This window comes from Mus musculus, chromosome X, assembly GCF_000001635.26.
Source record: "Mus musculus strain C57BL/6J chromosome X, GRCm38.p6 C57BL/6J".
Classification (NCBI taxonomy): domain Eukaryota; kingdom Metazoa; phylum Chordata; class Mammalia; order Rodentia; family Muridae; genus Mus; species Mus musculus.
Window position 1 is genome coordinate 37,873,099 of NC_000086.7, and position 24,917 is coordinate 37,898,015.

At 46.1% G+C, this 24,917-nt stretch overlaps 1 protein-coding gene and 1 pseudogene across 2 annotated transcripts; both read right to left on the minus strand.

Moving 5' to 3' along the window:
* Nucleotides 1-1,681: 1,681 nt before the first annotated feature.
* Rhox8 (reproductive homeobox 8) lies at nt 1,682-17,668 on the minus strand. Of its 2 annotated transcripts, XM_011251014.1 has the most exons (5): nt 17,516-17,668; nt 5,639-5,702; nt 4,752-5,475; nt 3,125-3,170; nt 1,689-1,905 (listed from the first exon to the last, which is right to left on the minus strand). In XM_011251014.1, the coding sequence occupies exons 1-5, from the start codon at nt 17,522-17,524 to the stop codon at nt 1,858-1,860; spliced, it is 891 nt and encodes a 296-aa protein (XP_011249316.1). In that variant the 5' UTR covers nt 17,525-17,668; the 3' UTR covers nt 1,689-1,857. The 2 variants fall into 2 exon arrangements, with proteins under 2 accessions (NP_001004193.1, XP_011249316.1); NM_001004193.3 differs by lacking the exon at nt 17,516-17,668 and having other exon boundaries at nt 1,682-1,905; nt 5,639-5,846.
* Nucleotides 13,449-24,134, minus strand: Rhox7b (reproductive homeobox 7B; annotated as a pseudogene).

The following is a 24,917-nucleotide window of genomic DNA, read 5'->3' on the forward strand; positions in this document are numbered from 1 at the left end:
AACTCACAGTAGAAACAAGATAGAAGTGAACATGAATTTAGAGCTATGCTTTTAGCATCCTTTACATATTTAAGAATATTCCTTTATCTATCATCCTTCCAGTTGTTTAAAATCACATCTTCCCCCATATAATGTTAACAACTTAATATTGTTGAAGTGAAAAAAAAAACTTTAGATCACCATAGGGGCCAAGATATGTGTTGTCATAGGACCATGTTATAAAAGGTAACTAGAGAAAACAATTAACTACAATTTTGGGACTCACACTATCAAAGTATTGCTTCAAGGTTAAATTATATTAATAGGCAACCATGGAAGTCCAAGCCCAGAAAGTATTTATAGAAAAGCAGAAGAAAAAAAATAATGGTTTTATACAAAGAGATTCTATAGCTGCTTATGAAACAGAGGAATCCCCATGCCTAGAATGTCAACCAGGGAGACCAGCAGGTACCCAGGGAGCCTGAATTTCAACAGGAGCAGATAGTACATCTGGAGCTGGCAACAGAAAGTTAGTTTCCTCTAGCAGTGGCAGAGACTGGGCCTCCTGGGGCTACTGATGATTTCTGCTGTCCTGGATCATAAAATAGGACCTCAACTACTCACTAAGCTTGTCTAATTTATAGCTTTGGCAAATGGCAGAAGTCCATCTCATGCCACAGGCACATGTCACTGCTCAGCACTGACATAACCTGATACTAGCAAATTAAGTCCCTTTTCATCATCTGGTCATAAGAACTGATCTCTTGCCAGACAGTGGAGACGCACACCTTTAATCCCAGCACTCGGGAGGCAGAGGCAGGCAGATTTCTGAGTTAGAGGCCAGCCTGGTCTACAGAGTGAGTTACAGGACAGCCAGGGCTACACAGAGAAACCCAGTCTCAAACAAACAAACAAACAGACAAATAAACAAACAAAAGAACTAATCTCTTTCACATGTGATCATCATATCTACTGGGGCTGAGGAGACAGTTCAGTTGGCAAAGTGTTTGTCTTGCAAGTGTGGGGACACACAGGAACATGAGTTCAACCCCTAGAAACCATGCTTAAAAGGCAGAAGTGATGGCATGTCCTTATAATCTCAGCGCTGGGGAGGTGGGAAAGGTAGGTTTCTGACCACCCAGTCTGGATCCCTTAGTGAGTTTCAGTCTAGTGAGTGACACTGCGTCAAAAGACAAGTGGATGCCACTTGAGGGACAGTATCTAAGGTCCCCTGACATAAAGACACACACACACACACACACACACACACACTCACACACACAGACCCCTTCTAGCCTATGTATACTTCCTACATTAACATGTACATACAAAAGGTTCACTGACTGACTTTATGTGAATATGTTGAGATTGTACATTCAAAACAATTTGAATTTTCATAATTTTTGTGGTGTACCTAAAAGTAAGATTCTCATGTATTTTCCCTGTCTGCCTTCGCATACACACACTTAAACATTGTTTCTCCAATGTTTCTGGAAAAAAAAACAGATCTATTATAAGGGGGAGGTGGATAGAAGAGCCTATGTGGTCAGAGAAAGCCCACTCTCACACTTGAGATGCGTCTGTGATATACTCAATGGTGTCACCTTGTGGAAGAGAACTTTGTTATTCTTTTTTAATGGCATTTTGTTGATAATTTACACACATATCATGCTAATAATCCCCAAAGACTCATGAAGCAAAGATATTGAGATTTCACTTTATTGCAAATGAGAGAGGGGGGTGGTAAAATAATGCGTTGGTGGCAGCAAAATCTCATCTGCTTCTGTCTTCTGGGCACAGTTGGTTCTCCAGCGCTCCTCCACAATCTCTAGGGAAAGGTGCCCCTGCAGGGAGCACCATGAGAGCACTCCAGAGCACTTACATCAGGCATTTCCTGTATTTGGCTCTCCTACTCTTAAACCAGTTCTACAATGAAAGAGAAAAATCAGTTGTCTCAGTGTGTGGAATAGTGAGGATCATGACTGAAGAACCTATCATGTAAGTTTATAGACCACTGAGAATTTATATTCCACGAAAGAAGATTCTTTCTTGTTCTAATCCCATGAGGGGCACTCCAAGGCTTGAATGTTTCTAAACTCCTCCCATGACTATAGAGTTTTAGGATAGTTTATTACTCATAATAATTCACTATCACCTAGACTGCTTATATAATGAATATGTATTTTGTAATTTAGAATGTGTATTAATAATTTATTCATAAATGCATAATATAATAGAGTTTTCTTATACTTAAGCAATAAAACAGGTTCTGTGATGGCTAAAGAAGGTCCATTTTATGTTAGGCATCCATCTTGGTACCCACTAGCCTTTGTCTCTGACTCCAATCCCTGGAAGATAAGTTCCCAGTAACCTTGACTCAATGACCCCGCCCCCAAAATGTACAGCCAGCACCATGTCTCTTGTTATTATATGACTAACTACTTTTGCCCTGGCCTCTATAATAGGCTTGTGTAAAAAAAGCCTAATGTATAGAAGACATTAAAGGACTATTTTGAGGCTTTCCTGACTACCTAATCTTGGCAGAACAGAATAGTTCTTGGAAGACTTCTGCAAGACAGTCAAAGTATTCTGGTGGTTTCGCTTTTAAAAAGTTTTCCCTCACCCAGTTTCACTGGGCAAGCTCAAATTTGGCCCAGAGATTGTTGTTCTGCTAGCAACTTTAATACATTTAATTAACTATAATCGATAAGGAATCTGTACCCCCCCCCCAGAGGTTTATGAACTCCATATAGTTCAATAGTGTATACCTATTTTTTCCATTTAGGAAGTCATGTTCCGTCTGAAAGTAAGACATTTTGGTAGTGTGGAACTTTCTTATTCCATTTTCCATGAATAAACCCCACAAAGTTCAGAACTCATTTCCCAGCCAGGCATGATAGCACATGCCTTTAATTCCCATGGAGGCAGGTGGATCTCTGTGGATTTGAGGCCAGCCTAGTCCTCATAGTAAGTTTTAGGACAGCCACGGCTATGTAGAGAGACTGTGCCTCAGAACAAAACAAAATCCCTTCCTTTCTGAAACATAGAACAGTAAAAAACTACAACACAACTTCAGCCATTGGACAAAGGTATACATGACCCGAAGCAAGTTCTAGAAGGGCTGTATTGTTTTCCAGTTACTGACCTCCACTCTGGATTCAGTCACACCTATCCATCTCGCGAGCTCCCTTCTGCAGGCAAAAGTTGAAACTGTTCAGTATTTGGACTCATGGATAAAATAAAAATAAGAAGGGCATTTTCTATCTGGTTTTATCTATTTGGCATCATTCCCTTTCTGTGGCATTTACCTTGAGGATTTCGACACTTTTAAAAGGTATTTCTATCAACAATTTTCTTTTCTTTTCTATCTGCTCTAGATTGAAACGTGAAGAATTGAATATGTCTCTAAGACACCCCTACACAATTTGAAAATCAGCGAAACAGAACACGTCACAAGAAATGTTACTGATGACAGCATATGGTGGTGCCTGCGATTCTGCTCACAAAATGAAAACAAAACAAAACGAAACAAAACAAAAAAACTGTGAAGAAAAACACACAAGAGGAAAGAAGTTTTTAGGAACTCTGTTGGGCTGGATGATAAATCCAAATAGAAGAAAATGGATGAATAGAAAGCACATGAGAATTCCTAATGTTTAATTATCATGCAAAAATATCCAACTTACTGATTGGATACTAAATACTAAAGCACAAAATAATAAAACCACAGCAGGCACAAAACAATGTTGAAGGTCTCACAAGGCTGGCAGCACAGGTCTGTACTACCAGAATAAGGCTCTCTGAGAGTTCCAGGCCAACCTGGGCTGTAGCGAGTTCCTCTATCAGCAAAGGAGGAGGAGGAGGACAGGGAGAAAACAAGGGAGAGGGTGGGGAGAAAGGAAGGAGGGGGTGAGGTAGGAGAAGGAAGGAGGAGGGAGAAAAAGGAAAGGGGAGGAGGGGGAGGAGAGAGGAAAACCAGGCAGTGGTGTTGCCTTCTTGCAATCCTTGCTCCTGCTTTTGTTTGAGGTGTCCTGAGGCACAGGCCTCCTGGAGCTCTGTAGCTGAGGACAGACTTTCTTAAACTCATCCTGCCACCTCCCAGGTGTCCAAGTGGTGTGATTACAAACAAGGACTACCACCGAAGTCTTTGTTTGTTTGTTTGTTTGTTTGTTTGTTTGGCTGTCTGGTTGTTTGTTTGTTTGATTGTTTGGTTGTTTGGTTGGCTGGTGGATCAGGCTATAAAGCAAGATGTCATGGAATTTGCACGGAGCCTCTCGCCTTAGTTCTGTTGCTCAGACTACGAGTCACCATGCCAGAACTTTTATCTTGCTCTTAAGAACAGTTTTCTTTTTCTTGAATAGAAATTTTAAGGGGAAGAATACACCCTCCCTCATCTGCAAAATAATCAGCAGTTAACAGTCCAATCAGTGATTAAGAAAAATGTTCCAACCCACTTAGAAAACTATAATGTAATGCCAAAGCTACACAATGTACAATTAAATTTTAAACAAAGACCATCCTGTATTTCCTCAGCCACCTTCACACTTTACACCCCTCTTCAAACCTTACCTTGAGTCCTTTAAATACTGCATGAAAATATCTTCATATGTGTTTGCCCTCCCCCACCTCATCCCAGAACCCAAGCATAAAAGACTAGGGTATGGGAGCCTCTAGTCTGCAGGTAGATTCTATTTTCAGGAGGGGAAGAAAAGACCCAGATGCCTCTCCAAAGCATTGGGTGCTCCCAAACACAAGCCAGACAATGTTCTTACCGGGCCGCAGCACTGGGATAGTGATTGCGTTCGAAAATGCGCTCCAGTTCCTGGAGCTGGAACTTGGTAAACCTGTAGCGGTTGCGGGGTAGCTGGCCTGATGGACTTGGGAGAGCCTCAAGGCCCTTTGTGCCCCCAGGGATCAGCTCCTCTCCTTGACCCCTATCCTCGCCATTGCTGCTGGCCCCGGCATCATGGCTTCTGTCATCTACTGGGGCTGAACTGCCAGCAGTAGTTTCATCTCTGGCGGCGGCGGCTGCTGCTGCTTCTTCTTCTTCTTCTTCTTCTTCTTCTTCTTCTTCTTCTTCTTCTTCTTCTTCTTCTTCTTCTTCTTCTTCTTCTCCTTCTCCTTCTCCTCCTTCTTCTTCTTCTCCTTCTTCTTCTCCTTCTTCTCCTCCTTCTCCTCCTTCTCCTCCTTCGTCTCCTTCTTCTCCTTCTTCTCCTTCTTCTCCTTCTTCTTCTTCTTCTTCTTCTTCTTCTTCTTCTTCTTCTTCTTCTTCTTCTTCTTCTTCTTCTTCTTCTTCTTCTTCTCCTTCTTCTCCTTCTTCTCCTTCTTCTCCTTCTTCTCCTTCTTCTCCTTCTTCTCCTTCTTCTCCTTCTTCTCCTTCTTCTTCATTTTCACCTTCTCCTTCTGCAGCCATGGCCCCCAACAAAGGGCAGTCCTGTATACCTGCGTTCTCCTCTCTCTCCTTCATCTCCTGTGAGACTATCCATGCAGCTGCGTCTGCACGGAGGAAACAAGAAGAGAATGATTGGGGAATCAGAGTTCAGAGTGAGTGGGGGGGGGGGATAAGGAAGGGCTGCAGGCAGAGCCGGCAAGTGTCTGTCCATTTTAGTCTGCAAAATGACAGAGATAATTAGAGCATCTGTCCTATCCCTATACTCACCATCGCTTTCTTTAATTTCATCATCTCTCAGAAGAGACGACTGGGTGACTTCTTGAGGTTCCATAGCATGGATGCTGTTGACGGTGCTCCTGCTTCTGGAAATTCTGGGCTTAACCTCTTGGTTAAGCCTTAAGAAGAAAAGCATTGACCCATGACCTGGAAGTGTTCTCTTCTGGCCTGGCCCACTTTACAATGTATCTAGTTAGTCACAGCTATCCTAACTCGCCTGCCTTCTCAATGCCATTTATTGTGGGCTGAGCGTCTTCAGATACAACCAGTGACAGCAGTTTGGGGCTGCAATGAGCAGAGTGTGCTTTCAAGAAGGGCACAACCCGTGGGAATGTGGGGGTGTAACATTGGGCTTCTGAGCTGCAGGCCTGCTGATTGCTCTGGCCTTGGTGAAGTATCTTTCCAGAGAAGGGAATATGCTGAACTGTTCCAACAGATTTTCAGGGAGTAAGAACAGTTATCCCGGGAGCTCAGGGGGTCTGCTGAGGGATGTTGCTGAACACCTCCTGCTCTGCTGGTCTACATCTGGAAGCTGGTACTTGACAGAAATTCAGGAAAGACGATCACATAGGAGTCCTCTGCCTCTGAAGAGTCGCAAAGACAGAAAGATGTTAGAGCCTGGCAAGCTTCCAGGGCGTCCAGCTGTAAGATAGATGTAAGATATTGAAAAGGGTACATGCGGAGGCTGCCGACTGCTCTGAAGACCTAGCACAGGGCCCCACCTCTGCTGGGGCACTGGGGTGATTTACACTGTTTAGCATTGCTTAATACCATTAAGATGGGTTGCAACCTAATAGCATGATCTGCTGCATGCTGGGATTCCCTTGAGCCTTTGTTGTAAAATCCTTCATAAGACTTTATATGGAGAAAGTATCCAAGGAGCTAAAGGGATCTGCAGCCCTGTAGCTGCAACAACATTATGAACTACCCAGTACCCCGGAGCTCTTGACTCTAGCTGCATATGTATCAAAAGATGGCCTAGTCGGCCATCACTGCAAAGAGAGGCCCATTGGACTTGCAAACTTTATATACCCCAGTACAGGGGAACGCCAGGGCCAAAAAGTGGGAGTGGGTGGGTAGGGGAGTGGGTGGGAGGGTATGGGGGACTTTTGGGATAGCATTGGAAATGAAATTGAGGAAAATACCTAATAAAAATATTTTAAAAATTATTAAACAAGTAAAACATCTGAATATTCAATTTAAATGTCTGTTTTAGAATTTCTGGATTGAGCTGTCATTTCTGATATTTAGGTTGATTGTCATTGCTCAGACATTGGAAAAATATACAGGAAATGGCTTTTCTTTTCATATTATATGTGTGTGTGTACATGTATCAATTAAAGAGAAATTTCGATATGATCTTACTCAAGTCTAGTTTCATGATGCCGTTGGTTCAACTGGAGTAACACAGGAGCAGAGGTGTGGGCCTGCACCAAACAAAAGTCCTCTATAGATACATAGGAAGCTACAGGCTAGCCTGGGCTACATGAGATCCTATCTCAGAAAAAAAAATCATATAAACACACAGATCCCAATCCCCAGCAGCAACTACAAAAAAACAGAGGTAGAGACAGAGGCAGAGAGACACAGAAAGACACAGTTACAGAGACAGAGACAAAGAGAGACACAGTTACAGAGACAGAGACAAAGAGAGACACAGTTACAGAGACAGATATACACCGAGACAGAGAGAGACAGGGAGAAGATAGAGGAAGAGTCAGGCAGATAGACAGACAGAAAGCCATTTTGATTTTACAAGCCATAACTATGGTATATTTGGATACTTGGCAGTTTATAAAAGGTTCTGTGCAGGTAACATGACGCCTCCAAAACATGTTCTAAATCTGTGTAATAAACTTGGCAATAAAAGTATGTATGTATGTGCGTATGTACGCACTTTATTTACTATTACAGAATCAATATTTTGAATATTTCAAAAATCAGCTAAAATGAAAGTATATCTAATAATTACAATAGATCAAGCATAGCTTATGATGAAAATGATGAGAGTTTGGGAAGTATTTGTAGGGGTTGGGGATTTAGCTAAGTGGCAGAGCACTTGCCAAGCAAGCACAAGGCCCTGGGTTCCATTCTCAGCTCTGAAAAAAGAAAAGACAAAATAACAAAAAGACCAAAAACAAAACAAAGCAACCAGCCACAAAGCAGAACAAACAAAATAAACAAACAAAAAAGGTAACTGGGAAGCATTTCTAACATAAACAGGAATAGAAAACCCAGATGAACCTATGCGAATTTGAATGTAATTTTTTCCAGAGCTGAAAAGAGACAAAGAAAGTATGTAATCAAAGGTAAGAATCCAGTTAATTACTAATCAGGACGTTTTCTTTTAAGTTTTAAAGTGATGTGCACGAGTGTGTATGTGTCTGTACTGGTGTGTGCAGGTGTCCCATGTGGGTGCTGAAAACCTAACGTGGGTCCCTGCAAGAGCAGTAGATTCTCACCACCACACAAGTACTGTCCAGTCCTTCAGATGGGACGTTTTAAATGACAAGCTGGTACAGAGTATTTAATGGTGCAGAATGAAAAGCTTTGTCTTAAGCTAAGTTTGGAATCATAGTGGGTCTGGCATGAGTCACTGAGTGGGCAAGCGCTCCAGTTTGAGAGGTAGAACATGCATGGCTCCTCTGCTCAGATTGTGTGTGTGTGTGTGTGTGTGTGTCTGTGTGTCTGTGTGTATGTGTGTGTGTGCGTGCGTGTGTGTGTGTGTGTGAAAGAGACAGAGAGAGAGAGAGAGAGAGAGAGAGAGAGAGAGAGAGAGAGAGAGAGAGAGAGAAGGTGGTAGATGACTACAGGGAACCCTATACCTGGCAGAGCAGGGCCCTTGCACATCTGAGTTCACAGCAGCTGTGACAGCATGCCCAGGTCTGTGCAAGCTCAAGGCAAACAAAGTTAGAGTTAGGTAAAAAGTCCCCCATCTGGCTGACAAGCCATTTCCAATTGACAGCTGCTGGGGAAGGGAGAGTGAGTCTTCTTTTACGCTGCAGTGCCAGGTTGCTACTGGAGGGCTGAACAACCTAGAGTGCAGAGGCAGCATGAATAGGACTGGAGGAGGTTTACCAATAAATAAATAAATAAATAAATAAATGCCAACAAGTGGGGTGGGAGGGGAATAAAGGCTCTGAGAGGAGGTGCTGGAAACTATAAGGTGAATATGATCAAAATCCATAAATAAATAAATAAATAAATAAATAAATAAATAAACAAATGCCACCAAGTGGGGTGGGAGGGGAAAAAAGGCTCTGAGAGGAGTTGCTGGAAACAATAAGGTGAATATGATCAAAATCCATTGTACAAAATCATCAAAGAACAAACAATGATCCCAGTATTGGGCCCAAGAAATCATTGATAAGTGTGATTACCTGAAGTGAAAACGTAAGAGTTCTTTGGAATGTCAGTTGTGTTGGATGGTGTTTTGCTGGGACAAACATGTGAATGAAAGTTTTCTTGATGTGGACACAGGTGAAAAACTAAGGCAGGCACGTGCAGGAATATTTAGCTGAAGCAGACACAGGAGGAAGGATGTCCTAGTAAAGTAAGCCTGTTAAAGGACAAGTGATGAAGGATTCTTTGCTAAGGACAGGCATGTATTGGTCTGTTTTGCATTGCAAGGTCAAGCTCTCTTTGTCAGGACTCCATAGAAAGAATGGTGCCAAAAAGCAAAACAAAACAAAACAAAACAAAACAAAACAAAACAAAACAAAACAAAAAGCTGGTGGATTGCTGCAGGTCCCTGCTAGCTTCTGCAAACATGGGATGCTTGGCAGAGTGATGTCAGATGAGACAAGATGTGTGCTGAGGCAAGACACATGCTGAGGCAAGACTGGTGGAAGACAAGTGATGTTTGGAGAGAGGATACAAAGACTCAAGGGACAGCGATGGAGGCTTAGCTAGGCTTGCTTATAGAGCTGACTGTGCAATGCCTGTGAGTCTCTTGTCTTCCCTGATCTTTGCTTCACTGAGAGAGGCACAACCAAAAACTTCTCCTGACTTCACTCCTGGTGCCTCGTGACGATTGGCGCCTAGGCTGGGGCGTGGCTGTCTCTGCTAGGTGGTGCCACCACTGCTGATTCCTGTTTGCCATCCAGACTCTACCAAACCGGATGGCCGGTGTATCCCTGAAGGGCTTGGGAGTGGATTGAGATGCCATTGCTAACCTGTAAACTGAACTGCCCATTTCCAGACAACACAGACAGGACTTGCTCTCAAGAACCCTTTCTAAACAGGTCCACTTCCCCTGTATCCTTTCTTTTCCCCTACCTCTAGTAGGTGGTGGGCTAAGATGGCGGTGAAAGCATTTAAGAACCATCATTAAAAGGGTTGAAAAAGCTGGGCAGTGGTGGCACATGCCTTGAATCTCAGCACTTGGGAGGCAGAGGCAGGCAGATTACTGAGTTCAAGGCCAGCCTGGTCTACAGAGTGAGTATCAGGACACCCAGGGATACACAGAGAAACCCTCTCTCAGAAAACAAACAAACAGGTTGAAACACATTTAAAGCTACAAATACCACTCCTCATGGAGGAACCATGTCTCTGAAGTACGTGGAGATCATCACAGGAAAAGGTTCAGAGAACAAAGGATTATGGGGAGCACAGCCACATGAATACACTGACATCACAGTTCCTGCATCTCTGGCTCAGGACCTGTTGGGGAAGGGTGAACAGAAAGATGTCAAGAGGCCCAATATCAGGATCTCTGCTGTGAGTCTCTCTCAGCACTGGCTGCATAAAGAGACCTGAAGAGTGCCAAACTCAACTGAAAAGCTACTGTGGAGAGGGAGGGTAAAGTCTCAAAGGAAGGAGACCCACTGTGTCCTGGGAATGTTGCCCTGGGTTTTATTGTTCTGCTAGACAGGGAACAATAAACAAATAGTGACTGCAGATATGGGGAGATTGGCCCCGACCAGGGATGAGTCTTCTAATTGCTTGTCCAAAGCAAAGGGGCAGGCATGAAACCATATATGCATACACACACAGCAGGCTCATCAGGCTATATTTATACATTTATACACACAGGTATGTGTATCTCTGAGAAGAATAATTGAAGAAAAGAGGCAGTAAATGTGAGAGGAATGAGGGAGGGCATGGAAGTGAGGACATAGGACACTTTGGAAGAGAGAAAGGTAATAGAATGCATAAAATAGAAGAATTAATAAATTAGAGACAACTGTGGCTGAAAATGTCCAGTTACAACTGCTCTTTCTGCATGCACACACTCAAACACAATGAATATAAATATATTAGGTTTCCATTTTCAACAAATTTAAAAATATATGTAAAACACTCTGGATAGCCTGATACACACACACACACACACACACACACACACACACACACACACACACATATATGCAGTGCTTGGAAGGTAGAGACAGGCAGACCAAAAACCCAAGGCCATACTCAGCCTGTCTCCAAGAGACTCTATGTGCTAGGAATTTAGGCCTAGGTTATAATTTATTTCCAGTCTTTGATGCGGAATGAGACTCTTCAGCTGAGGCTCATGGAGCTGGCAGTGAGCTGCATACCTCGGCCTATCTTCTCAGGCTAGGAATTCAGGACTCTGCAGCCAGCATTATGAGTTGAGATGTGTGTGTGTGTGTGTGTGTGTGTGTGTGTGTGTCCCTGTATTCTGTGCCCCAATTCGTTTTAATATTTTATTTTCTGGTGTGGAGAGATGTTCTGTGGACAATGGCACTTGCCTGCAAGACAGATGACCCACATTCGATTCCCAGAATTCAAACAGGAAGGACAGAACCAAGTAACTATACAAGTTATCCTCTAACCTGCCCATGTGTGCACTCTAAAATGATTCACACAAAGAGAAAATAAATAAATAAATAAATAATGAATAAATTTGTATTTGACCTCATAATGAAGAGTTTGGACGGCCTCACAGCGAACTGAATATTAGAAATATTTGGCGGGTTCTATCAGTCCATCTTCCATTGTGTGCATTAGTTTTACCTTGCTTTCTGGTCTTGTGACAAAACATAATGATCAGAAGCAATCTGGGGATGAAAGAGTTCCTTCCCTTTTGGAGTTCACAGTCTATCACTTAGCAAGGGGAGGCAGGAACTGGAGGCAGGAGCCAAGGCAGAGGCCATGAAGAGATGCTGCTCACCAGCTTGCCCCTCGTGGCTTATTCAGCCTGCATTCTTCATGCTCCGGAATGTGCTGCACATGGTCGGTCCTTCCCACAGTCGGAGAGACTTTCCCATATCAATCAGTAATCAAGAAAATGCCCACAGGATTGCTTACACAATTATACGGACATTGTTCAATGGAGAGTCCCTCTTTCCAGATGTCTCTAGCTTCTGTGTAGTTAACAACAAACGTCCTCATCAGCAACACTGACAGTTTGTCCAGTTCTAACATGCTAGGAAAACAAAACACGCACATGCGCACACACAAAACAAGCAAACATACAAACATTCAAATAAACAAAGACCTCCCAAAACGTTTCTCTCAGAGTCAGTGGTGGGCATGAAATCCTACCAGTGGCTGGAACCGACTCTGTCTGGATGGAGGCTGTCTTTGCTTGGGGATTTTCCATGTCACTTTTGCACATCTGGGGTACAATCTGACCAGGATGAGGAGGGAGAGGTCACAATGGAGGACAGAACAATGTATGGGGAACTGCAAGGTCACTGTGACATCTGACAACCTTCTGTGATATTAAATGGCTACTGACTGTCACTCAGTAACATCACCCCACAGAAGGAGACCTTGTTGTGAGGGATAGCCTCTAGGGCCCCAAACACCAGAGAAACTCCAGGCTCCCGGGACCAATGGGAATGATTTTAGCCATAATGCACAGAGAAGGGGGAGAGCAAACCTGTGGAGACCACCTCCAGTAGATAGGAACTGCCCCTGGTCGAGGGATGGGGCCACCCACACATCTCAAAGTTTTTAACCCAGAAATGTTCCTGTCCAAAGAAAGTGCAGGGACAAAAATGAAACAGAGACTGAAGGAAGGGCCAACAGGGAACGCACCACCTGGCGATACATCCATCATGTCTTCAGACACCAAGCCCAACTCTGTTGCTGTGGTCAAGAGACACTTACGGACAGGAACCGGATATGACAGTTCCTGGGGATGTCCAGCCAGCAACTGACCAATGCAAATGAGGATGCATGGAGCCAAACATCAGGCTGAACTCAGGAAACCTGGTGAGGGAGCTGGCAGAAGGAATGGAGGAACTGAAGGGAATTGCAACCCCATTGGAAGAACAACATAGGCTGGCCTGACTATCCCAGAAACTAGACCACCAACCAAGGACTGGACTGGGAGGGATCCACGGCTACAGATACATATGTGTCAGAGGATAGCCTTGCCTGGCAGCAATGGGAGGGTCCTGGGGAGGTTTAATGCTACAGAGTAAGGGGATGCTGCAGTGGTAGGGCAGGAGAGTTGTGAGGGTGGGGGTGCACTCTCATACAGGCAAAGAGGAGGGGGTTGGCAGATGTGGGATGGGGGATTGGTGGAGGGGTAACTGGAAAGTGGGATATCCTGGAATGGCAGGGGTTTGGTGGAGGGGATAACCAGGAATTGGGAAAGTATCTGAGATGTAAACGAATAGAACAATTACTAAAAATAAGTTAATTATTAAATACATAAATGGCATTTCCTTGACCAGGGCCACCCCTACCATACCAATCCAGAAGACACCTGAGGCAAATAAACCTGAGAATCTATTTATTTCACATTCAAGTGCTTAGGGAATAAAGATGCAATAACACTTTGGTGGAAGCAAGCAAGTGGCTCCTGGTCAAGGGTGGTACACTAGGGCTCCTGCGCCATCTTCAGAGAGGTGGAGTGGGTCCTGGGTGGGGCATCATCATTCATCCTTGACTGACTGTGTTCTCTCCTGAACTGCACTCTCCTCTTCTTAAACCATCTCTACAATGAGAGGGAACAGGGATTAGTTCTGTATCATAATCAGGATTATACATCAGAAACCACATCATGTAATATTAGTTGCCCTCTATACTTTACATCAATAGAATTTATATTAATATTATCTTGCTCAGAAGACCCTGGTGTCACACTGCTGTAATTCTGTGAGGGGCTGAAGGCCTGGTACTGAGCGCCGGTTTGCCTAGAACGTGGGAGCCCCAGGCTTCTGGCCCGAGCATTGCAAAATAGTTCCCGGACAATCAACCAAGCACTGCACACCTGGTTTATATCTCTACTCTGGAGCCCTCTGAAGTTTCTTATCAGCACTTTTGGGCAGATGCACCTGTGTGGTCACGAGAGTTATCTTGATGGGTGTCCTTATCTGCATGGTTTCAGTAGGCACTAGCCTGAGGACTAGCCTTTTAGAATGTGTCCTTCCTACATTCCCACACCCCAGGTCCCTGTTCAACTTCAGTTTTCTGGGTGCTGAGCTCTGCCTGGGAACTTCCCTATATTGTCCCAGCAAGGTACATTCCATGTGAATTGTGCCCAAACTGCATAGTGAGCCTTCTGACCTAATTTTCTACCCACAAAGACCACAGGTCTGAAAAATTATTTTGAGAAGCCTACTAAAATGGCCCAAAATTTAAGGGCAGCTAGAGCTGCACAGAACCTGAATTCCATTCCCAGAAAGTATGGCTCCAGGCTCACAATGACTTGCAACTCCAACTATGGGCATCCAGAAACTTCTCATGACATCCATAGCTACAGAAACATGTGCCTGGCAAACACACACACACACACACACACACACACACACACACACACACAGAGAGAGAGAGAGAGAGAGAAAGAGAGAGAGACAGAGACAGAGACAGAGAGAGTTTAAAAGAACTGTATAAAATTAGTCATTTTCAAATACAGTGACACAAAATGAACAGTGTAACTTCAGGAACAGAACAACCATATCTGAGCCCTGAAGGAAGTTCTCCAATGGCTGGGATATCAATGGCTTTTTGTTTCTTACTCACCTGCAACTTGGCCTCAGTCACACCCATTCCCCTTGCCAGCTGTTTTCTGAGACAAAAAAAAAATGACAGATATTCAATATTTGGCACCACAGATGAAGTAAAGCATAAAGGACAGTTTATATTTAAGAAAATATTTGTCTCAATCTCCTATCCTCTGGGACACTCACTTTGATTCAATAGCAGGGCACTATCAAGAGACATAAAAACCTAAGCCCATATCTAATAACACACTTGAAAAACCACTAATGGAGACAGAGAAAATGCTCTTAATACTGGCTGTGGTGGAGCTAAAAGCTGTCTCAAATTAGCACAATACAAAGAAGGTCTACAGAAACAGGTACACCTGAGAAAAGCCTGTGTGAAGACCTCTGCAATGGTGAAAGGAGAATTGCAAAGAAAAGAGGATTATTTCATGGAGATCATATGAGGATTCCTAACATCCACTGAGCACATGATGATGTCCAGCATGCTGATCATCAGGAAAACTACATGCTACATTGCTTCATTTACTGTGTGAGTGCATGAGTGCCTGTGCATTTGTGCAGCTGTTTCTGGGGGGTGGGGGCACATGTACACAGTTGCCTGCGGCCACAGTGTACTTGTGAAGATCAGAGCAAGCCTTGACGGACTTGGTCCCAGGCTACCAGGACCTTTTAAGTGCTGATCCACCTCACTAGTCCCGAGAAATAAAATGATAAATCAAACCAGACACAAAAGAAATGTTACAAAATCTCTCAGAGCTGGCCACACAGTTCCAAATTCCCAGCAGGAAGAAGACAGAAACAACGGGTCCCTGCAAGTTCCAGGCTATCCCTGCTACAGTTGGGAGACCCCGCAGGACACAATCAGAAGGAAAGAGATACAAAACAACAACAAAACAAAAAAAAAACCCAACAAACCATAAAAGAAAACCTTGGCCTAAAGGAGCAGCAGAAAACCTCCTGGCAGTGGGCTGGTTTTAGTCTCATAACTAAGGGTGACCTTGAATGACCTCTTCCTCCCCCTTTAAGTACAGGGTCACAGACATGCCTATTCTGATAAACAAGTTATTTTTCTCTGTATACTTAGGGTTCCTATCTGCAGATTGGGCCTCAGAACTCACCACCATAGCCCATGCTTGGCCTTCTGAGTGCTGAGACCACAGGCAGAAGCCACCATACCCAACACTGAGGCTTGTCTTTAGGGACAATAGTCTGTAGGCAGGGCACACAATTTTCAGAGAATACTAAAACCAGCAGTAAAGAGAAAGGTCGCACTGATGTGTTTATATTAGGAAAGAGAGAGAAATATGCACGATACAAAGATGTATCAGCACATTGAGTGACTGTCACCACGTGTCAACCCAACCACCTCTCGGGCTTCTGAGGCCTGTCCTAACAGGGCCTCACCTAGATCCGCAGACTCTGACAAAGGTTTTACTTGCTCCAAGTAGATACTACAAGCTGCACAGCCTTTAGCATAGCTCCCACTCCCATCCCAGAGCCCTGGGACAGCAAGGCAGGGTCTGGCAGGCTGGACGACTGCTCTTAGTTTTAGCCTTAGTTCTAGAAGGCAATGTGGAGGCAGGCAAGATTACTCAGCAGATAATCCTGCTTGCAGCAGAGCCTCATTTTGAGCCCAGGGCCCACACAGTGGAAGAAGAGGAGCAAGTCAGTTAACGCTGGCCCCTGACATCCAAACATGGGGCACATATCTTGCCTCCACCCCGGATGAAAAAAAAAGCCCAGGCAATAAGAACACTTAAAATGTAATTTAAAGTTTCTAATAAATGAAGACAAGAAGGACAGCTGCCAGAGGGTCAGAGGCCTCTGTACCAGCTTGCTCCCTCCTTAAAGCACTGACGTCTCACTGTGCTTACCCTTCTTCAGCACGGAGATAGTGGTTTCTCTGGAAAACCTGTTCCAGCTCCTGCAGCTGTGGCTCTGTAAATCTGTCCCGGAGGGGGCGGTGGGGCACCAGCACTGGCACAGGCTGTACAGTGGACACCAAAACTGGTGGTATGTGGGGGCACTGCTATTGGTATGGATGAGTCACAGGCCATCGGGACTGATGTAGGCAGTTGACCAGGCACTGGCATATGTGGTATGCTAGGCTCGTTAACTGCTCTATGTTGTGCACTGGACACAGGAGCTGGCATAGGCTGTGTTTGAGGCACGTCGATTTGCATAGGCTGCATGTGGGGCACAGTAACAGGCATAGACTGAGCCTGTGGCACAGGAACAGGCATAGGCTGTGTGAGAGGCACAGTGACTGGCACAGGTTGTATGTAGGGCACCCTAACTGGCACAGACTGGACCTGTGGCACAGGAAAAGGCAAAGGTTGTACATGGGGCACAGGAAGAGGTATAGGATGTGCGTGAGGCACAGTGATTGGCCCAGGCTGTACGTGGGGCACAGGAACAGGCATAGGAAGTGCCTGGGGCACATGAGTTGGCAAAGACTGTACATGGTGCAAAGGAATGTGCACAGGTTGTACATGGGAAAGAGAATAGGCCACAGGCTGGACATGGGGCATCGAGATTGGCATAGGCTGTGATGGGGGCACAGTAACTGGCACACTCTGCACACGAGGCACAGGAATGGGCATAGGCTGCGCCCGGGGCACACTGATTGGCATAGGTTGCACATTGGGCCCAGGAATAGACTGGGGCTGGGAAACACTGATTGGCATACGTCGCACATGGGACACAGGCTGTACACCGAGCACCTTTAGAGACACAGACTGTCCCCGGGATCGGGATCCCACACGCTGCCTCCGCTGGGCACGAGGCACCAGCACTGGCACAGGGTGCACGTCCTCGGTGCCCCACCTACACTCAGGGACCTGATTCTGAGGCCGACGCTCATTTTTCTGGCTACTGCCGCTGGCCCCCTTTTGGGTCCAGTCACCCCTAACACCAGAGGTGTCTACAGCAGAAGGACTGGCTCCATTCTTCTCCTTTCTCCCCAGTTCCCCTGGTCCTTCTACTCCGCCCCATTCTGCTGCTGAGGCTCCCAGCCCAGGGGAGGACTGGTCACGTGAATCTTCCCCATTTCTTTCCTCACCAGCAGGCAAGACCAGGGGGGCTTTTGCACCTGAAAGTGAGGACACAGAAAGATCAGGCGACAGGAACTAGGGTGGGGCAAAGTCGCCATGAGGTCAAGTCAGGTGTACAGAGCCTCTCGAGGCAGCCCCGAGGGACACTCCTTCCCTCGGGGATGTGGCCAACCCACCACCCCTAACCTGCACTGACCCTTCTGCTTCTCCTCCTTAGGCGCCACATGGGGTGGGTAGGTGGGGTTTCCACGCTCCATGACCTGGAGTCTATCAAAGTCGCTGGATGTCCGCGGCCCCTCGAGCTTCCTCAGTCTCTGAGCTGGAGCCCCCTAGAGTTCCGGGAGGAGGGAGCTCCCATCTAGCCCAGGGGAAAGGACCCCGCTTGTCTTAGCCAATCAGGGCGCCCCTTGCTGACTTCCGGAACAGTTGCTATGGGTTGAGCCTCTGAAGAGGAAAACTGAGAGCTCTTTGGAGCTGCACTGAATACGATGTGATTGTAGGCCGGGGCGAGTGAGGTGTTGATGGAGCCTTCCAGGTTGCAACTTGGTGGGGTCTTTTGCCCTGCTGAGGTAACTTCCTCAGGAAGTGGACCGTTCAACCGGAAGTAACCATCGATCCCTCGGTTGCTTTTGAAGCCTGTGCAGAAAATATCTCTCGGTCTAGAAAGAGTGATTGGGTCCCTGGGACATGGCCCAGACCTGCTTTTCTGGGAGGTTCTTCCTTAGGGCTTTCACAGAAAGTGAAGCGCACATAGTGTATCGTGCTTCCATGTTGGCCTTTATGGGTGGCTTGGTAGAATTGCAGGCCCTGCTGGCTCAGCAGACAGAGCAGAGGACTCACCTTCGGAAGGGCTACTGGGTGCGGGATGGAGATGGGGTGTAGCAGAGAGGGGACTCCGGGATTTGAGTAATACTGTCAGGCTTTGATAAGTTCTGGTACAAACTGCGAGAATTTTCATATGTGCACTGAACTTCCTCACGATTGTTTTAAGCACACACACACGCGCACATGCACACACACACAAGCATGCACATACACACATACACACTGAAAGGTCAAAGTGTCAAGAGCTGGCTTTTGTGCCTTGGTCTCCATCCCAGAACTGTCAGTCATGTAGCCCCTTCACTGGCCTGTGGCTATTCTGATCCCGTGGCAGCCACCTTTTCCCAACATGCTCTGGTCACTATAAGACTAGAAAGGCATAAATATGTAGCATATGCACATCCAGTTCATTATTTGGTTTGGGAATATTTGGTAGCCCTAGTGCCAGAATAAGAGTTTGTCTCTCATCTATAGGCTACCTTCAGAGTTTTGGTAAACTCACTCAGGGGCAAATCTGCACATGTATGTTTCCTGCCTTTTCCTGTCTTTCTGTGGATAAAGTGCAACTAATCTTGACAAGGTGTTCAGGAGCTGCAGATTGTTTGTCTTTCTCATTGTGCCCATCTTTGGGAAGACCCCCCCATTTAGGGCCCAAGACTGTACCGCATAGGCAGCATGCTTGTCTAGCATGCATTTAGCCCTGCCTTAGATTCTTCCTATTGCAGAAAGACCTTGGCTTTCCGTCTCAGTGATGCCGGTTACATGATGACCCAAGAATCAGAAGCAACTGTGGAGAGATGGGCTTAAGTTCCAAGTCACTCACAACACACTTTCTCAAAGCAACTATAGCAACACCACATTCCTTTCTATCAATTGGCCCTCATGTCTCCTTTTTTTTTCTGTAATAGAGTAAGTTACAGAGTTTATTCAATTCCTAAATTTCAGAGATAACTGATGAAAAATATATACAAATATATTGTGTCTGTTCAGGGTTAGTAGACTAGGAAAGGAAGCCTGCTCCCCTTTAGCCAGCACAGGATAGAGTCTCCTATTACTTTTGAGTTGACCGTTTACCTGCCTGCTCCCCTGAATCCTGAGACTGGCCTTGAGGAAGTTGCAGACCAACAGTCTTACTGAACGCATGAGCTAGGGAAGGGGCTGTACTGAATGGAAACTCACCATCAGCCTATGGGGACAACTGGGACTCCCATGAACTTGTATCTGCTCCCACATGGTCAGAACAGAACGGGAGTGTGGTCTGCAGTAGTGAGAGGTGCAAAGCTCCTTCCCTGCTAATAATGTGAGCCACAGAAACAGCTGTGATGTGCAGGGGCCACTGAAGGTGACACAGGCATGCTGCCTCCAGCAGGAAGACCTCTTTGTCAATCTGTTTGCATCTCATTTATGGAATGGTTTGCATCTACATGCCACAGTCAGAAGGAAATATACAGAAATTTTCCTCTTTATTGTTGCTGTGGTGGGAATGGAGACAGAGAAAGGTGGCTTTCCCTCATGAGTGGTTAAACTGTGACTGCACACAGCCCATCTCCCTGTGGCTCCTGGAGGTTTGGTCCCCTAGGGCTCCTCTGGGTCCATCATGCAAATGTGGTCCTGGATCCCACCTGCTGTGCTCCTGAGCATTGCTTTCTTCTCCCTGGCCCTCTGTTTGGCTCTCCTGTTGTTAAACCTTATCTGAAAGCAGAGGAGAACAGGGAATGTCTCAGCATGCTGAGAGCTTTGCTGACAAGGACACATGCTACATCAGTCAGTGGCATTCAAACCTATGTAGCAGAAGCTGTGTGGAGAAGCACAGACTCCTTGGACTGCCACAGGCAGGGTGGGTTCAGTGTTGGAGACCATGGCTTCAATCTATGTAACCCAGCCTTCTACACACAAACCTTAAAAACCTACAGCACCTATCACTAGTTTACACAGAGTCACAGCAAGCCTGCTCCTGCAGACCACACTTGGACAGCAGCAGTTATGGGCTCAGTTCTGGAACAGACTGAACAAGACACATGGACATTAAATGGATTTTACTGGGCGTGGTGGCACATGCCTTTAATCCCAGAAATTGGAAGGCAGAGACAGGTGATTTCTGAGTTTGAGGCCAGCCTGGTCTACAAAGTGAGTCCCAGGACAACCAGGGTTACACAGAGAAAACCCTGTCTCGAGGAACCAAAAAAAAAAAAAAAAATATGGATTTCCAAAGTGTCCTTTTACTGGTACCATATTCTCCCATGTATTTGGCTTCTCATAAATTCAATAATGCTGGGTCTTATTGTTTGGTTCATTGGACAAGTTTCCCAGCGCATTTACTCTTGCCTCTTCCCATGGTGTTGGGAGAGTTTTGGCCTTGTGGTCAAGTGGAGACAATATCTGAACTGAAATCAATCTTGTAAGTTACTCTACAGTGCTTCCCTTTGCAAGCAAACAACGGAGGAGGAGCCACCACCATAAGGGCTGCTAAGCTCTATTCCAGGTCAGTCTGGCCTTACCACACATCAGTCGCTCTTGGCCAGGGCTCTATGGCAGATTATTTACTTGCCCCAATAGTTAGCGATTATTCTTTATTTAGTTACATGTGTGGGATGGATTGATTCTTAGGAACTTAATGTGGCTGAAGGCTTTCATGGCCCTGTTCCATCCTCCATCAACTTGATAATCTGCAAGAGCATCCTTGGTTTCAGCATGACTCTACTGAAGTTCCCTGTAAAGGACCATGGTGCAGAAGCAATTTAACAGGAAGTACTGGGTAAACATACAGGCGTGCACAGGCGTGGATTCTGCATGTGCACAATTACAGAGTCTATGCTGTGTAAATACCTTGGTTCACAGAAAGAATGTAAGCAGCATATGATGGCTTTTTCTTTCTGTTTCCTCCAGGAAATCAGGTACCCTCGAGAACTGGTGAAGAGCACTAGCTGGGGAGGAGTAAGTCTGCCTTCTGATCATGAAGCCAGTGACTTCCAACAAAGGAAGAGAGAAAGCACACACCTACTGAAGAACACCCAAGACAACTCAGCCCAGTACCCCAAGCAAGATCTAGATGGCCTGACTGTCCCCACCATGCTTCCTCAGATCTACTGACCTGCACCTTGGCTTCAGACCCATCCATGCTTCTGGCAAGCACCTCTCTGTGTAGAGAAAGACACAAATCACCAGTCCAAATCATGAGGAAAGTCATAGGATGGGCAAGGTGTGTGCTCCTCTTCCTGCACAGCTCCAGGGAGACACTCAAGTGGCTGACAAAACCAGGTTCTTTTAACAAAGGCTTTCATCTCAAAAGAATCTTTAAAGTGTTGTGTTATACTTGGCTGGGAAAGACAATATTTTTATTAACTCTAATTAGCTCACACTGATAATTTTAATGAAGTATCTAATAAGTGAGCAGAGGGGCAGAAGTATATGATGAATGTGTTAAGCAAAGTTTGAACCTAGGAAAAGGCTGAAATATATGAAAGGCCGTGTGATGACAGCATGGTAGTCACCTCACTCCCTTTTGGTTAAATACCAACTAAGACAACAGAGGCACAGAAGAATTGAGACTGAAAGGGCTCAAGCCAGTAAATCCATTTCAGGCTTTACCTAAGAAAGACTGAAAGTCTGGGGCTGAAGATGTATTTGACACTCCTTGTAACAGCTACCCCACTCCCTATAGCCACAAGGCAAAACAACACTCAACTCCCAGGAGGAGGGATTCTAAACAATGAAGGACCAAGTCCAAACAAGGGTGTGACTTTCAGACTCAATGGGAAGTGACCACCACTCAGAGCACAGTAAAAAAGCTGGCAACTCTGGTGACACTGACAGTCAGGAAAGGGACTCCCTGCTCTGTCACAGGAGGTTTTCAGAGTCTTCCTGTGTAGACAAGGGAGGGAGAGGTCAGGCTCTGGAGTGGAAGACCAGGACAAGGGTTTCTTACTCTTTGTCAGGAGGAGCTGGCTGGTAGAGCTCTGTCAGACAAATCATAAATGAGTTGACACTGCATCAGAGGACTTAAGAGTCTCCTTTCTCAGTTATGCACAGGTATTGAGAAGGGAGGTACAGAGGCATATGAGCATCAAGGACACCCATTTCCTGTCACCACTGAATGACTCTTTCACCCTGAGTCACAAAGCACCTTCCTCACTCCCATCTCTAGGCAGACTTTACCTGTAGCTGGTCAGGGACTGAGATTGACAGGACCCAGGAGCAGTAAAGGTCAGCTCAAATGGGGTTCTAGCTAGCCCTGGAGGTCGGGTGCCATCCCCATACCTTGTGAGCACATCTGGGTACTGAGTCTCTTGGAACATGGTCTCCATCTCCTGCACTTGCCAGGGTGTGAAGGTGAACTGGATCTGGTGCCTCCTGCCCTGGCGCTTTGGAACAGCAGGCTGTGGAAAGGCTGGCTCCTCCCGCTGGTCTCCATGGGCTCCTGTTCCCTCTGGTTACTTTCAGGGTCCAGGTCATTCTCAGGGACCTAGTTATTGTTCAGTTTGTCACCTTTGTTCTCACTGTCACCCTGACTTTGTCTGTCATCACAGGCAATGCCACCTGCTGCCGCTGCTGCCCCGTGTTCAGAGTGGGGGCCACTATACTCCCCATAATCCTCCAGATAATAGTATAGGTCCTCACAGGAGGCCTAGTTCTGAGGCTCCATGGCTGCTCTTCCTCAGAGTCTAGAGGCCTGCCCTTTGCAGTAAGATAGGTACACCAGAGTTCCCACCAGTGCTGGCCATGACATAAGTAACTGTAAGTCCCTAAGAAACTCACTGGAAACAGGTCATGGCCCCTTAACCTGGAAGGGCACTGTGGAATTTGGATAGCTGGATGAGGCCTGTTTACAAAATTTTGTCATTGAACAGCAGATATTTTTTCCTCCTCTTAGAGTGGCAATGGATGCTCTATCCCTCAGACAGGCTCCCCAGGTTAGGCATTCTGATCAGAATCAGAGAACCCTTTTGAACACCTCTTTAGCAGGTTTCCTACCTAGCTCTGCCAACGTTTTATGAAGGTGCCTACTTATATACACACTCAAAATGGCCCCTGCAGAACACTCTAAGGTACAGCAAAGGGACCCTTTCCTCATATGGTAGTTCAGCCAGCATCCGATTCAGGTGTGTGGTCACCAGGAGCTTGCCTCACCAGGACTGGCTCTGTGGCGGGATACACACGATGTGCTGCAATTTCCTCCAAGAGAAGACATTCCATCACGGAGGAAATCTCTGGAAGACCTAAGTCAATGCAAATTGAGATGAAATGTTTCATGTTCCGGGAGAGGTCGTTACGACCCGGGAAGGAAACAGCTCAATCCTGTCCTTTGGCTTAGTAGAGATTGGTTCACATTTCCTCACATCTCCGCACAGAGCTGTCACGGGCACATCTCCAGGCCGCAGCATGGACTGCAGGGAGAGAACCGCAAGCCACCTCTAGATTCAATTCAAGCAGTTTTGTCCCTGTGAAGTGGTTGATGGCACCAGATGTGGCAGCCTGGATGTCAGCAGTCTGGAGATAACAGTTTGTAGTTGGAAGTGTGGTGGCAGCTACCCAAATGGAACTCAGAAAAGTAATCTTTTCTGGAAAGTCAAACCAAGAATCCACGGATCCTTCCTCTGTATACCTGGGGATCCCTAGTGAACCCATCGCTCTTTCTCTCCGAGTTGCCACGGTTGACCCCCTCCATGAGAACTCGGTGATTATCTTAGGGGAAAGGTGGTTGTGAAACACCATCAGGAAGTCAGCTAGGAGCAGGAGCCCGGGTGGGACTGTCAGCTGCGGCAGAGGAGCAGCAGCGGGACCAGATGGGGGCAGGGTGGTCAGGAAGAAAGAGGAGGTCTCCGTATGGGAAGAAGGTGGAAGTTTGGGGGATATCAGCTTCCCAGAGACTACCTGATACCCCTGAAACCACTGTTGCCACACACACTGGCTTTCAAAGCTGAGAACAGCTCTCAGTGTTTTGCAACCCCCCTTGGATCTAGGAGATAAGCACTGGGCTCCATCAGTCTCATACAGCCTAAGGGCCTGAGCTCTGCTCAGTCCTCCTTCCTCCCTCCAGATCCCCTCCCAGCATTCCCTGTGCAAAGAGAAACTAGTTTATCCAAGCCTGCAGGACCTGCCGCTTTGCTCATCACCAACTACGTAATGTCTCCTGACCAGCTCAAGGTAGCTTGTTTGTGAGTGGAGAGACTCACAAAGGGACAATGCACAGTTATAAAGAGAGTGTGGAGTACACACTGAATGGCTTTTCCTGGGACCAAATGATTTGAATCAGCCCCTTGAATGCAGAAGGGAAAGGCAGCTTTATTGGTGCAGCTCTAGGGCCGGTTCACTGACCTTACAGGAGGGGGTCTGGGAAGTCCCAAGGCTGGGCTGGGGTAAAGGTTTCCTTAAGGGAATGGAGAGAGTTGTGATGTGAGGGTGAGGTACTGGGGCCATAGCCTTATTTGGAGAATTTTGGACCCTGTGGGTGGATCTTAGGTGCAC

What these genes read in the sequence shown, in the direction of transcription:
- Rhox8 (NM_001004193.3), bottom strand. Translation starts at nt 5,783, where the DNA reads ATGCTTTTCTTCTTAAGGCTTAACCAAGAGGTTAAGCCCAGAATTTCC. An exon ending in TGAAATTAAAGAAAGCGATG is followed by an intron (nt 5,476 to 5,638) that starts GTGAGTATAGGG and finishes TCCTCCGTGCAG; the next exon opens with ACGCAGCTGCATGGATAGTC. An exon ending in TATCCCAGTGCTGCGGCCCG is followed by an intron (nt 3,171 to 4,751) that starts GTAAGAACATTG and finishes TTTTGCCTGCAG; the next exon opens with AAGGGAGCTCGCGAGATGGA.